A 15,792-nucleotide genomic window follows, 5' to 3' on the forward strand; every position below is an offset into this window, starting at 1 on the left:
GAGATGTATATCTAAGGCCACAGTAAATCTCTCGCCTGTAAGTATTAGGTCCCATGGTACTATTCTGAAGAACAGCAAAGGCGTTGACCCCAGTGGCCTAACATATTTACTCCTCAACCACAGCAATAAGAAATAATTATCTGCTCATTGTTTTATTCCAGCTCACTTCATGAGGGTGGTACAAGTTTTAGGAAAACTGCAAGGGTCATAGAGTCACTATGACACAAAAGGAAGCCATTCAGCCCATCAAATCTATGGCAGCACTCTGTAAAACAATCCCCAATCAGCCCTATTCCCCATTGGAAATTTAATTCTTTCAAGTAATCAACAAATTTCCTTAAGAAATCTACGATCATCTCTGCTTCCACCACCCTCCATAGGTAGCGAATTTCAGGGTATCAGCGCTCACTGTGTCGAAATCTTCTTCATGCATTCTTTCCCTCCCTTCAGCACATCATCCTCCACTTCATCGCACCTTCACTTCCTCACAACCCCCCCCCCACACTTCCTCACGTACCCCCCACGCTGCCCTGTTACTCTGGTCCATAATCTCAAATCTGTCTTCCTGACTGTTTGTGCCATTAGCTAAAGGGAATACCCCACTTTCCTTTTGTCCCTTATCTGAACCAGTCTTAGTCTCCATCAAACCTCCCCTTAACTTTGCTTCAAGGACAAACTCAGTTTTTGCTACTGTGTAGCCAAAATCCCTCATCCCTCTGGTAAATGCCCTCCACATACTCTTAAGGAATGTTACCTCACCCTTCTTAAAGTATGTTGACCTGAACAAGACATAGTGCCTAGTTGTGACCTAACCAGAGTTTATGGTTCAGTTTTGGAGGAAAGGAGAGGAACAGGTGGAACTCTGTGGGATATTCATGAATAAAATTGTTCTGTTATTATCTAACATTTCTGTTTATAATGTGAGGCAAATATAAGAACAGGAGGAATTGTAGAACATACAGCCTCTGAAGCACACTGCTTTTTCCATTATGTATAAACTGCACGTCTTTTTAGTTTACATTTTTGGATTATGGACTAAAAAGATTAAAATCAAGGAACCTGTAGAAGGAGATGTTGTAGTTTTAAAGCGAGTTGCAGGAAATCATTTTGAGTTCTATTTGTATTGCTATTTTGTTCAGGTAGTGAGGGGAAATTGGTGGAGTGATTGGGGCAGCTTTCCCTAGAGACAGACTGTGATTGAAAAAACTATCAGGAACAGTTGTGTGCATCAGTGGAGCTCGGCATAACTCCTCCCTGGGCAAATGGACAATCTATATGTGAGCAATACACTGGCAGAAAACTTCCAGACTCTGAACAGACAATGTTATTTCTCTCCTTGTGCGGTAATAATAGAGAATTGGAAGATAGTTAGCTATTCCCTCTCACCATCTGCTAGCTGCTGCCCCTAACCAGAGACTGAGACAAAAATAGTTCATGTTTTATGTCTGCAGCAAACCCCAGAAGGGGTTTGAAAAGATGATCAGTGATCAAAAGGCCTTAAAGGAAGCAAAAATACACTTCATTAAATTGCGTCACTGGTGCTATTGAACTGTATTGTCCTAATTTATTTTTCCCTTTCACTCATAGCATCTACATTTTTTTTTTCTGTTTTCCCGTGTCTGACTGCACCTGGATGTAGGGATTTAAGTTGATAAGACATATTTTGTTTAGCTGTGGTTAGAACTGATTTCTTTGTAATTAACAGTAGTTTCTCTTTAAGTACAGAATGCTTGCCACCATATTCTGTTAACCCAAGTTTGTCAGGCAAGTAAGTTGGGGGATTTTGCGTAATTTGATTAAACCTTTAACTTTTGTGATGCGTCAGGAACAATGGGGCTAGTAACAGTACAATTTCCCAAGTATGTTGTGCCATACTCCATTTACCTTCGTTTTCTCCCTGTCACTTGGTAGTCTGATTTCTATCAGGTCAATCAATCTCTGTTTTGAAAATTTCAGTTGTCATCTGATAGTTTGTTTTGGAGGAGCATGTTCCAGATTTCCACTACCCTTTGTGTGAAAATGTGTTTCCTAGTTTCATTCCTAAATGATCTGGCTTAAGTTTAGGATTATCCTCCCTGTTTTTGACTCCCCACTGGAGAAAATAGGTTCTGTCTGTTCACTCTGTTGATTCCTTCCAAGGGGCTCTTGAGGCACAGTGCTACCTCTGAGCCAGGAGGCCCAAGTTCGAGCCCCACCTCTTCCAGAGATGTGTAATAACATCTCTGTACAGGTTGATTAGAAAGTAGATCTTTCCAATGCCTTAAACACCTCATTAAATCTTGCCCTGAATGTTTCTGGATTCAAGGAGTGCAATTTGTGATTATGCAGCTTGTTTAACCCTCTAAGGCCCAGTATTGTTATGGCGAATGGTGAACTATGACCTGTATTTTTAAAGGGACTCCTACACCACTCTGGTCAAATAACACTAACAATCTTGATGGCTTCCTCCTTCCCTACAGCTGTTTCACAGTGTGAACAGAATTATTTAAGATGAGGGCTTTGTCCATTTGTTGGGAGAAAGTCTAGACCTAGAGAGATACTGATCAATTAGATCTGTGATCGCTTTGTGGTCCCATCACCCCCCGGTTGGGAGTGGTGCTCACTGTGGAACTACAGGCAGTCTTGCCATGCCAAGGACCCTGGGTACATTGGGGGGTTGGGAGGGGGTCAAGGTCCTCAGTGAGCAGATTGCCTGGCTGGACTTGAGGCCACTGTACAGGTAATGAGCAGACGGAATTGCTGGAAGGGGTGCCTCTGCTGGGAGGCACTTGCCTTCCTGCCAGGCTTCCACACATGGCATGGATTCCCTCCACCCCCAACAACCCAACCAACCCACAATCATGGGTAAAATGTTGACATGGGCAGGAAGAGACCATTTATGTCCCTCAATAAGTGGGCAGATGGATGGCAGGAATGGCCACCTGGTGGATTTTATGCTCTACTCCTGGCATGTTTTCGTGCAGGCAGGCAACTATTATTACTACAACCATCCAAAGATCGAAGGAAATAGTGATAGTTTATCAAATGGGAGGACTGACACTACATTAGTAATGGAAAGGGCAGTGATTCAAATCAAAAAGTGACCCTGTCCAAGTGAGTCAGCCTGTGCCTAGAAAAGAAGATAAAATAGTTAAGTTGGATAACATCTCCTCCAAACCTAGGGAAAAGATTGTTCATCGTCTCTCGGGTATTTACAGGACAGAAAGAGGCCATTAGCCCCAGCATGTCTGTGCCAGTTAGTAGACATCTGACTGCACTAACATTGTTTTTCAGCTGATGGCCCAAAGCCCCAGAGGCGATGATAACACAAGCAAATATCGAAATACTGCTTACTTATTATGAGAGTTTTTGACTCAACCACCCTTTCAGGCAGTGAGTTCCAGATCTCTGCCACGTTCTGGATGAGGAGAGTTTCTTCTTCTCATCCCTTCAACAGGTCTCCCACCTCAAATCAATCGCTGTGGTTTTCAATCCTTCATCTAAAGGAAATACAGTCAGTTCTGCTATATCATAATTGTTGCGTTCTTGTGCAATGTCACGTCATAGAAAATTGTGCTATAGAAATAATGGGGTCTATGGGAAAAGTGGAACTGGGGGAGAAAAAACGCCTTAAAATTACACAGAAACCACTCAAAAGCTTAACACAAAGTACAGTATAGTTTGAATAAATGTTTAATTTGTATCAATAAAGAAGTAAAAATAAATTTGGTATCTTGAAAAAATACCAAGATGAGCTGATGGGGGAGGAGGTTTTAAGGTTGCTAATGCAGGGGCCGATGTTGTCATCATCACCTTCAGGTGCAGTTGTGGTTGCAGGGTTAGAGTGAAAAATAATTAATCCAGAAGTAGGTGGCTGTGGTTCATTGTCTTCTGACTGTTTGTTTGTTTCTTGAGGGTTGTTCTTTTTTAAAAATAAAGACACCCAGTATTTGCTGCTTTGCCCTTTTTTCTTCTTTCATGAAGAAGCTTGTCATAGCATGCCAAATAAGATCTTATTCCACAAACTGCTACCCTGCTGTGTTTTGCAGTTTAATTGTTGCCCTCTAAGAGATGCAACTGCTTCTCAATTTTTCTCAGGATAGAAGACAATACAAAAGTGCAAAACACTCATGGTGCTGCGTCCTGGACTTCATATTCTTCATCTCCAGCTTCCACTTCCCCCTCAGTGACAAGTTGTTGTAGATCAGCTGTAGAGAGGTCTTCACAGTGGGACTCAAGTAGCTCTTCAACATCCTCACTCTTCATTTCTTCAAGTCCAGCTTGCTTTGCAAGATCAACAAAATGTGCCTTGATCTTTGAGAGCTCCTCTGACAGATCAAAAGTTTTAAAACCTTGAAAAAAATCTGGGAGACGCTTCCACCAAACTGCATTGCAAGCAGTCCTTACTGACAGCACACCAGGTATTCACGATAGTGTCAGTTGCATTCTTGATGTTAAAGCTCTTCCAGAATTGAAGAACACTGTCCTTATCCCCCTCAGTGGCTGCAGTCAGCCTCTTCAACATGTGCCTCAAACAATAAGCATTAAAAGCTGCTATTGCACCCTGGAATTTGCAAAGCTTCCTGGTGACGACAACAGGATAGTTATAGGAACAAGTGTCAAGAGAAGTGAGATTTGTTAGCTGACCAAGTATTGAGTATAGAGGGACAGTTGAAGAAATAAAAACCAGATCGTCGGCTGGGTCAATACTGGACCAACGCATGAAATTTAATGAAATAGTGAAAAGCGGTCAGTTTGTGAATAATATGCACACACTAATCTAGTGAATCTAAAAATACAAAGGCCAAGTATATTTTGTACAAAGGTCTGTTACAACATGTAATGTTTTGCCACAGGGAGGGATTAAGACCACAGGAAGAGGCAGAGATCATTGAATCTTTTATGTGGAGGGAAAAATTGGTTAAAAATTTTTTACTTGTGGTAGAACGGCACCATGGAGAGAGGCCAGAGCCCAGGGATTAGCTTTGGACTGATACAGGCCAGTGGATTTAAGGGTGAATTGATAGTGCTGTGGGAAAGGGCAGGACAGAATGTTAGTTTTTGATTGATACAGAACAAGGGATGAAGCATGTCTCAGTGGTTAGCACCGCTGCCTCACAGCATCAGAGGCCCAGGTTCGGTTCCGTCCTCAGGCAACTGTCTGTGTGGAGTTTGCACATTCTCCCTGCATTTGTGTTGGCTTTCTCTGGGTACTCTGGTTTCCTCCCACAGCCCAAAGAAGTGTAGGTTAAGTTGATTGGCCGTGCTAAATTGCCCATAGTGTCCGGGGATGCATAGGTCAAGTGGATTGTGTGGTAAATGCAGGGTCACAGGGATAGGGTAGGAGGATGGGTCTGGTTGGCATGTTCCTCATTGGGTCAGTGTGGACTCAATGGGCCAATTGGCCTGCCTCCACACTGTAGGAATTCTGATTAATTCTGGGTTGCTGCAATGGAAAGCCAATGGAGGCGTGATCAGTTGATTGACCTTTTTTTGTTCTGTTTTCTTGGAAAATATTATAAATATTTTTTAAAAACTTAACATTTTGTTACACTCGTCAGTACTTTTGAGATTTCCTTTTCATTTTCCCACTTTAACAGTTACTTCGAATTTGGAATGACATCGTTAATCAGCAAAAAGTTATTCATGGAATATTATTCACAGCTTTATGCGATAATTAACTTTGATTTTATATTATTCATGCTATCAACTGGCTATCTTGAGAGCCCTTCTTAAAATCTTTGCTTTAGTAATGCATAGTTGACTAAGTGCAATAATTTCAGAATCTCCATGTGTATGCACCTGTCACCTACTGCGATGCTCTCCACCAGGGCAATTTGTCACACTGTTGAAATGCTCTTCATCTTGAGAGTATCTAATTTCTTGTAGCTACTTTTTAAGTGTAGCTACCTGTATCCTAATTGGTTGAGCTGTATGTTGCATGATAATTGTAGGAGCTGTATTAATTTTCTTTCCACACTGCAGACTAGAAGATGATTACTGGGGACACGGTGTATTGTCATGCTGTTATTTCTGTAGGCTGTAGTGGAAGGGTAAAACTACAACTAGGGGGCAGAGCCTCAAAATAAGGGGAAGTCGATTTTAGGACGAATTTGAAGAGGAACTGCTTCTCCCAAAGGGTTGTGAACCAATGGAACTTCCTGACCAGTGAAGCAGTTGAGGCTACCTTGTTGAATGTTTTTAAGGTAAAGGTAGATTTTTGAGCAGTAAAGGAATTAAGGGTTGTGGTGAGCAGGCAGGTGAGTGGATCTGACTGCACAAAAAGATCAGCCATGATCTTACTGAAAGGCGGAGCAGGCTCAATGGGCCAGATGGCCTATTCCTGCTCCTAGTTCTTTTGTTCTTATAATCCACGTGATGCCTACAATCAGATGGACTAATAACAACACTGCTGGAGATAAGGGTCATGATTCCTCAGCCAGGTACATTGCCAAATCAGTGTTTCAGTGAAGTAGGAGGCCATTTGACTCATCATGCTTGCACCAGCTCTTCCAATGAGCACCACTACCCAGTGCCAGTCTCCTGCTTTATCCCTATGCCCAAGCATTCTATTTACATGCAAATAATCATCCAAAGTTCTCTTGAATGCCTCAGCTGAACCTGTTTCAACCACATTTCCAGAGATTCCATACCCTTAACTATTCTCACATCACCCTTGCTTTGTTTGCACATCTCTTTAAATCTGTGCCGTCGCATTCATGTTCCTTTTTATGAGCAGAAACAGTTTCTACTTATCTAGTGTATCCAGCCCCCTTGTGATTTTGAAAGTCTCCCTCAAATCTCCTGTCAGCTTGCTTCTCTCCAAGGAGAACTGTCCCAACATCTTCAATCTATCCTCATAACTGAAACTTTTCATTCCTGGAATTATTCTTGTAACTCATATACATTTTTGCATTCTTTCCAATGTATTCACATCTTACCTATGGTATGGTGCCCATAACTATACACAGTACTCCAGCTGAGGTCTAACAACTGTCTTACACAAATTCAACCTCACCACCTTGTTCTTACACTATAAGCTGCTATTAATAAAGCTGAAGGCACTGTGTGCTTTATTGGCTGCTCTCTCTCCACCTGTCCCCCCACCCTCAATGATCTGTGCGCAAATACACCCAGGTCCCTGTCCTCCAGCACCCCCTTTAGAATTGTAAGCTTTGTTTTTGAGAGGGAATGGAGTGGGAATGGAGAGAGGAACAGAAAGTCCCTCACACGGTCAGCCTCCTTCCAACCATTGTGTGTTACAGCAAAGATCTGTATTTATTACACAAGCCTGAAATATAACTGAGTAGCTATCCAGCCCATGTCAGGTTTCAATTATGAGTTGACCATCTGGTTTGCTACAGCAGTCATACATGGGTCAGTTTGGATAGTGACAGCTGCACTCCCAATAGTGAATCTGTTGAGATTTGGCAACAATCAGAAATATTTGTGCACACCTTTGCTGATGCTAGGTTTTAAATTACCCTTTTAACAAACTGAGGTAACATTTACAAACCGCTGGGATGCATTAGCAGAAACAGGTTATTCACCTATTCAGGAGCAATGGAGATCAATGGTAACTTTGCGGCAATTAACCAAACAATATTGAATTAGCTGACTGTTATAATGCTTTTATGAAATCAGTTTGAACAGCATATGCCACTACCACTGTACCACTGGACCCAACAGGAATAGAAGATTTAATATTATCCTTAATTCAGCTTTATCTCAGGCTGCATCCTCTTTCAGGTAGTCAATCTTCAGCTCTTGGACAAGTATCGTTTGCAGAACATCAATTGATTGCCTCTTCCAAAGGACAAATTTAGCATCTCCATGGACCTAGAGCGGGATCAGTGTGGGTTATAGAATGTATCACCCTCAATCTTCGTATAAGTAGGTAGTGTAAAAATGTGTTCCCTTCTATTTATGGTATAGACATCATTGGCAATCATTCACAAATGAGTATTATTGTCCACCTGGGAAATTCAGTGTCAGTGGTCATTTGACTCTGTGGGTCTTTGTATGGTTGATGAGCCAGTTCTAGAGTAATGTCTCTGACTACTCATTTGGCAGGTATTTCTGAGAGGTGGGTTTGGTCCTTGTCCTTGATTGTTGGTATTCCTTGCTCCAGTTCCTTCCCAGACTTCCTCTTGCCAACATGCGTTCGCAGAGAATTGTGTAACTTTTTCAGAAGGTTCCCGTAAGCTGTTTTTTTTTCTGAACAAACATCGCCCGTGCATTCACTTCTATGGTGCTTTTTTTGTTTGAGGAAAACTTTCATGGAGCTTTTGCCTTTTGCCCTCCTCTCATTTGAGTGCCTTCCTTGATCTGGGCACAGATGATTTGCTTTGGCAGTCAGAACTCTGGTATCTTAAACACGTGGCTGGCCCAGCAGAGTTGGTTTTGGGTGATCACGGCCTTGAAGTTGCTGCTGTTAGTTGCTTCAAGGACACTAATACTAGCATGCCTGTCCTCCCAGTTGATGGTATTTCTCAAGGTCCTTCAGACGATATCTGTACATAATCCAAGTTTCCGGGCCTTGTAGAAGATTCAGAAGAATGACATCTTATTCACAAGGGTCTTGGTGTCAGCACATTGTCACAGTCATCAAAGATTCTCATCATTGAGTGCCCAAATTGTCAAGAATTGATATTGTACCAGAAACTGAATGAGATTGCCTGAGGCCCCATTGAATTACAGGTTGCAGTGCAAAAAGAGGTCATTTGATAAAAGCAACTCATCATTTCCCCTGTAGACTGCCAAAGAGCATTCTCCCTAGGTAATTAACTAATTTAACCATCAATGCCATGATTAAACCCTGCCTCCACCACTCTTCGGTAGTGCAATATAGATCCTAACCCCTCGCTGTGTAACATTTGTCCTCATTTGCTTCTTCTGACAGTCATCAATCTGTGCTGTTTGGTTCTTGAACTATCCACCAACAGAAACAGTTTCTCTCTGTCTACTTTGTCTGCAGATCACCTTGAGCACATCAAACAAATATCATGTGGACATCACAAGCTTCATAATCTCCCTGCCCCTGACCGTATCCCAACAACACCCCAGCTCGTCCCTAACCTGTCCATCCTTTTTCCCACCTATTGGCTCCTCCCACCACAACCCCCACCCCCACCACTTACCTACCAGCTTCATCCCCGCCTCCTTGTCCTGTCCGTCTTCTCTTGACTGATCAACTCCCATCCTAACTCCCCACCTATGCTCACCTTTACTGGCTCCATCCCCACCTCCTTGATCTGTCCGTCTCCTCCCCACCTATCTTTTCCTTTATCCATCTTCTATCCACCCCAACCCCCCTGCCATTTATTTAAGAATCCCCTGCCCCTCCCCCATTTCTGAAGAAGGGTCCAGACCCAAAACATTAGCTTTCCTGCTCCGCTGATGCTGCTTGGCCTGCCGTGTTCATCCAGCTCCACACCTTGTTACCTCCGCTTCTCCAGCATCAACAGTTCCTACTGTCTCTGAAACAAATCTCCTCTTGGTCTTCTCTTCTATATGTAGAACAGCCCCAGCTTCTCCAAAGGCAAAAACTGTCAAAAGAAATAGTCACAGCCCCAACACTTAAAATCTTCTTATCTTTGCACTACTGCCATTGATAAGTTTACATTTTCTGTCTACATTTCAGTAGGTTATGCCTGCTTTAGATAGTTGACAAACATAGATATCAGACTTTGATACCCGCACAACTAAAGTAGAAGCAGAATTTAACCATATGACTGAGATATTTTATACCTAGACTAATTCTTATAAATATTTTCCAAACTTTATCCAAAACCCTTAGCTTGTGCCTAAATGTGTAGCTCAGAAACATTGCAATGTTCCAATTAATGTTGAAACAGTATTTTATTAATGTTCCCCATTGTTTCTTTTTGACTCTATCTATCCTTAGAAAGGTCAAGATTCTGCATTGCTGTTAATCATTTTATCATTCTTTTTCAGTTGCCCTATCCCAGTGAGTTGAGTACATATCCCCACATACATCTGCTCCTCCAATCCCTTTAGAATCTTTCCCTTTATTTTGTGTTGCTTTTCTTTGCTCTTCCTCCCAAAACATATCACTTCACTGTTTTCTGTATTAAATCTTATCTGCCGTGGGTTCTGCTCATTCCGCCAGGCGATCTAACAAAGTGTGGAGCTGGATGAACACAGCAGGCCGAGCAGCACCTTAGGAGCAGGAAAGCTGATGTTTTGGGCCTAGACCCTTCATGAAAGGTCTAGGCCGGAAACATCAGCCTTCCTGCTCCTAAGATGCTGCTTGGCCTGCTGTGTTCATCCAGCTCTACACCTTGTTATCTCAATCCTCCAGCATCTGCAGTTCCTGTTATCTCCACCAGGTGGTCTACCTTCTCTTGAAGTCTCTCTATCCTTCTCACAGTTCACAATACTTCCAAGTCTCTTATCATCTGCAGATGTTTAAATTGTGCTCTGTTCTCCCAAGTCTATGCCATTAGTATAGATCAAGGAAAGCAGTGGTCCTATTGGAGACCCCCGTTATTATCCTGTCCTCCAACACAAAATAAATCCATCTACAACCATGCTGTTTCCTGACCCCCATCTAATGCTGTATCCATGCTGCCACCTTCCTTTCTATTTCTAGGGATCTGAGGTATCAGGACAGTCTGACAGTGTCCACTGTCCTTTCAGCATTGTGCCAGGCCAAAGCAATTGGTGCTGCCATATTTCGTCACCTGCTGGCTGTGAAGTGCTTGCCCGCGTCTCACTTTGGCCTTTCCAGGAACCAGCAGCTACATGGCAGCCAGAAATGAAGTCACACTTTGTGTGTTTTTTCAGAGTTGTGATTCACAACAAGGATGAAATTGACTCTATGGCTCCAAGAGCTCCAGCTAATTACAGAAGTTTGTTTTCACTTGAAGACATTCTGCAATATAAACACGTCATTAGTTTTCTAGAACTGAGATACAGAAGAACCAGCTGTGTGCTAAATGACCCAGTTTATGGCAAGCTGCTTCAGAACAGTATCACGGCTTAAGACCTCAATGGCCAGAAAAATCCATATTTCACTGTCTCAGCAGTGAAACAATCTTTAACAAAGCCCCTGCATTTTCTGTCTTTTGACTAGTTCATGGATGGACCTTTCTGCAATATTTGTTTCAATTTTATTAGGAATCCATGATATGTTAGTGCAGAATGAGCAGATCTCCTTTCTCGATCTAAGATGAAGATTAGGCAATTGGATTGGAGAGTTATATTTTGAGACTGGTAGTGATGACCCTTGCGGGAGGAACATGACACATCATTTTTTTTTTGTCTCGTTTAATTTGGCTCCCTTTTCCTTCCTTTCACAAGACATTGGCTAAAAGGCTGTTTTTCTGTGCTAATATAAGGTGTGGGAGCTTAAGTAGGCCATTCAGCCCATCAAGTCTGTTCCTTTATTTAATGAGATCTGGTATGTTGTATTTAAAAAAGATGACATTGTTAGGAATGAATCTGGTTGAGGTTGTCGCTGAAAAAATATTAAATTTCAGAGCTGTTTACAATGTAGTTTTGATAATGTTGTCAAGGCTGTTGTTTCAAATGTAACTAAGGATGGACAAGAAAGTTCCTATTAAACTCACTGGCTTTAAAGCTCGATCTTTCAGACAGAAGTTAAGAGGCAACTGAGTTGCTGTGTGATTGGACTCACAAATACTTCCAGACTGGATAATAAAGGCAGGTTTCCTTCCCCATTGATAACTTTTAGCAACAATCCAAACTATGGTCACTTTTGCTGATCTTTTTTCCAGCATTTGTAAAACAGAATTCAATTCTGGTGGAATTTAAAACCACATTCTTTGGATCATTGGTGTAGTAACTACACGGCAGTAGCAATTACCTTAATGTGGTGACTGGCAAAAATGCTACTTCATTGTTTTTCAACCAATTGGGAGTTAGGTTGACCAAACTAATCCAAACATATTCTCAAATGGTAGTCCTGAATTCTTTTGGGAAATTTCACGTTGGATTCTATTGAATCCCGAGAACTTCCTTTATTTTCACAGAGTTGCTGTTTTGTTCCCGTAGGTGAATGATGAAGTCTTCCTGGCTGAGAAGGCAGGGTTGCTATTTGTCATGGTGGACGCATGTTCTGGAGATATTTTGAGCAGGCAGTATTTTGACACAGCTCATACTCTGCAGGTAGCTGACTCCATTGCTAATTACATCCAGGAAACCATTCGAGAAAGGTAAGCAGATGGCCACTAATCTACTTCCCATAAACTGCCAACTGCCTTTGTGAGAACAGCTGTGATGATTGGAACAGATTGACAAATCATTTCTAGTCTGCTAAGACAGGGTCTGAGATGAACTGCACAACATGAATAGAACCCTTTTTTCAAATGTAGTGCATGAACTAAGGACACTGAGCCCGAGGTACTGCAAGATGTGGCAAGACTGTTTTATGCTTCTATACACAGGAACTCTGATGAAGGGTCTAGGCCCGAAACGTCAGCTTTTGTGCTCCTGAGATGCTGCTGGGCCTGCTGTGTTCATCCAGTCTCGCATTTTATTATCTTGGATTCTCCAGCATCTGCAGTTCCCATTATCATTAAAATAGCTCTGTCTTACTGTCTGACATTCTGCTGGGACTCGGGATTTTGAACCGATCAAGAAAATCATAAGAAGGAAACAAAATAAGCTTTATTTTTTTAGAAAAGCAGACTCAACAAACATCTTGCAAGTAACAAAAAGACTATCAAAACTGTTGCTGTTAACAAAACACTTGCAAAAATAGAAAGTATAATCATGTCAAATGTACAAAACCTCAAGATTATGAAACTGAGTTTTATGTTAATTAAAGGACTTACCAGTTCCCTCATTCCTATGCCTTTACTTGAGGACAACCAAAGAAGAAATGGAACCGCTCTATGTTTAGCACCATGGCTATGGTTAGACCATCACAGGATTAGCTGAGGCTCTGCTCTAATAGCTGACTATTGAAAACTTCCATGATGTAGTTTTAATATAATGCTGCTTACCAAAGGTCTGAGCTGCAAAGAGAAACTATAAATCTCAACCCTGAAAGTTGGCAAATGAGAGAGTATATTGCAGAGATTTATGAAACAGATGGTGATCCCCAGGGAATGCGATAAATTGAAATGCACCAAATGATCCCATTGGAAGAAACTGATGGACAAGACTTTTGTCGGTAACAAGCTGTAGAGTTGGATGAACACAGCAGACCAAGCAGCATCAGTGTTCATCCAGCTCTATACCTTGTTATCTCAGATTCTCCAGTATCGGCAGTTCCTACTATCTCTGCTAAATCCAGCCATTAGGTTATCTTTGTGTGTTTCAACCGCTCCACACACAACCTCAGCCCAACTGGCTCTGCTTTGAACTCTGCCCTCCAAGGGCTCTGTGTTTTCAACATGATTTCGATCAGCACCTGCTTCCATAGTAATCTGAAATCAAATCTGATCTCCCAGATGTTTCTGGAGTGGAATCTTCGAGGTTTGAGCAACATGGGCTATGGTATGATGTAAAGCAGAATCCAACAAGAGATGCTGTGAAGATTTTCTCTCATTGAGAGCAGCAAACACCACCTTGTGTTTCATGTGTTGTGTGAAAGGAGAGAAGGTTAGACCTCCCTATGCTAAGAAAGGAAGAGGGCCTATTGGCCTTACAGCGCACAAATGATTAAGGCATTCCATCTACTTAGTGGCATCTAACTGTATTATTGCGAGGCCGTCTTGTGTCTCAGTGGTCATGTCCCAGTGGGACAGGGTTCTCAGGTTCAAGTTCCATCTGTTCTAGTGGCGTGTAATCTGTGAACAGGTTGACTAGAAATATAGGTTAATAATAAAACAAATTTAAATCAAGACATTCACTAAGTAGTTGGGGTATTGCCTGTTGATAGGGATTATCATTTGTTTAAGACTAGGTCAATGATCCAACTCACCTTATTAATATTCAGCCTCCTCTGTTACCAAGCTCAATACTGGGGAAAACTCACCAGGGAAGCCAATGGGGACACCTGACACATGCATCTCGTCACTTTGCTGTGAGTGACCCGACTGTTGCCTATGATCCAATGGCAGCTCGGCTCACATTCCACTCTTGCAAATGCTTCCTGACCATTGTGGCATCTTTCTAATACACAGCTAGGTCACTGAGGAAGCATAGGCTCATGTTACAGGCATGCCAACGGTATGGAAGGCTGCTACAAGGGCACAGGGAAAAGATACAGGCATCCAGCTCTCAGAGTTGGTCAGGATGCACCTCAGTCTGGATATAGAGTGCTGCATCATCCAGGCATGCTGTGCTTTGCACAATCAGAAGAGGCAGTGAGGGGATGTGATAGACACTGAGGAACTGGGAGAATGGGAGCAGTCTTCCAAGGAGAAGGATGGGGCATTGGGGAGGAGGAAGCTCTCATTGTCCATGATAGAGCTCAGAGGCATCAGGTGCTCCAGGCTCATTGATATCCATTTACAGTCAATGAAAGCTGGATGAAGCAGACTATCGTGCTGTAAAATTATATTTTGACTGTTCAAAGTGCAACTCAGGAGTGTGATGGAATATTCCCCACTTGCCTGGATGAGTGCAGCTCCAACAACACTCAAGAACCTTGACACCATCTAGGATAAAGCAGCCCACTTGATTCACAACACATCCACAAATAGTCATGCTATCTGCCACTGATGTTCAATAGCAGCAGTGTGTAGATCTCTACAAGATCCACTGCATAAATTCACAAAATACTATTAGTCAGCACCTTCCAAAGCGATGCCCACTTCCATCCAGAAAGACAAGGGTAGCAGATACAGGGAACACCACCACCTGCAAGTTCCCTCGAAGCCACTCACCATTCTGACTTGGGAATATATCGCCATTCCTTTAGTATTGCTGGATCAAAATTATGGAATTCGTATCCTAAGATCGTAGTGGGTCAACCTACAGCAAGAGGACTGCAGTAGTTCAAGAAGGCAGCTCACCCCCACCTTCTCAAGGGCAACTAGGGATAGGCAATAAATGCTGGGCCCGGCCAGCGATGCCCACGCCCCACAAGGGAATAAATAAAAATTGTCGCAAAATGAGATCAACATCTGGAATATTCTCTAAGGCCGACGTTAAAGGCCAGAAACTGTGGAATCATTTAATATTGTGACAGGAAGAAATAAGTGACCATTTGTGGAAGGCTCAATGTCCCCACACTTTGTCTGTAATGATCTTGAGTAATCCCTGACTCCAAGAACCCCCCTACATTATTTAACCTTCGCTTCTTCCTCCCTTTAGGAGAGGGAGCTGACCATATCTTGTATAACTTCATTAACATGATATTTTGATAAATGCAGTATAAAAGTCAACCTGGTTCTCATTTCATTCTGATCTCTCACTTTCGAAACCCAATCCCCAGATTTTTCATCCTCTTCATTCGTCTAATCTTGGCTCATATTTTCTTGTAGATATCATTGAGATATTAATTTAAATTATCCAGAATTTAGTCCATTGTTATCTCTGCTTTTCATAACTGGCTGTTACACCTCTGTCCTCCCATTTTGTTTCCTAATTCTAATGACTGACTCATTCAACTCTTACTTTTTAGTTCTGAAATAAGATATGAATTCATGACATTGACTCTCTGATGCTTCAACAATTGCTACTGTGCTTCCAGCTTTTCCTGTGTTTGTGTTAAAAAGATCTGAGTTAGGAAATGTTTCCTCTCCTGTACCTTGCACAGAGTCATGCCATTTAAAATACACGTACTTGTCTTGCTCTTTCCCAAAATGTGCTAATTCATGTTTTCCTGCATCTGATACCTATCTGCCCAACTGCTACCCCATTGTATTTTCTTGC

General features: G+C 42.2%; 2 protein-coding genes and 1 non-coding gene across 5 annotated transcripts in view; all 3 read left to right on the plus strand.

Annotated features, from left to right (window-relative positions):
* The window catches only part of LOC125467188 (cell surface hyaluronidase-like), a 134,008-nt gene that overhangs the window by 113,701 nt on the left and 4,515 nt on the right, over nt 1-15,792 (plus strand). For both annotated transcript variants that reach the window (XM_048562674.2, XM_048562673.2), the window contains exon 23: nt 12,019-12,179. In XM_048562674.2, coding sequence (XP_048418631.2) covers nt 12,019-12,179 — 161 coding nt within the window. The remainder of the gene's footprint in view (nt 1-12,018; nt 12,180-15,792) is intronic.
* cemip (cell migration inducing hyaluronidase 1) overlaps nt 1-15,792 on the plus strand; it is a 227,616-nt gene that overhangs the window by 78,094 nt on the left and 133,730 nt on the right. The gene's annotated exons all lie outside the window — the stretch shown is intronic.
* Nucleotides 13,551-13,676, plus strand: LOC125467407 (U6atac minor spliceosomal RNA). The gene has a single exon (XR_007250634.1). It is a non-coding gene; the product is annotated as a U6atac minor spliceosomal RNA (small nuclear RNA).

The sequence above is a fragment of the Stegostoma tigrinum genome, chromosome 33 (genome assembly GCF_030684315.1).
Source record: "Stegostoma tigrinum isolate sSteTig4 chromosome 33, sSteTig4.hap1, whole genome shotgun sequence".
In the NCBI taxonomy this organism is placed as follows: Eukaryota; Metazoa; Chordata; class Chondrichthyes; order Orectolobiformes; family Stegostomatidae; genus Stegostoma; species Stegostoma tigrinum.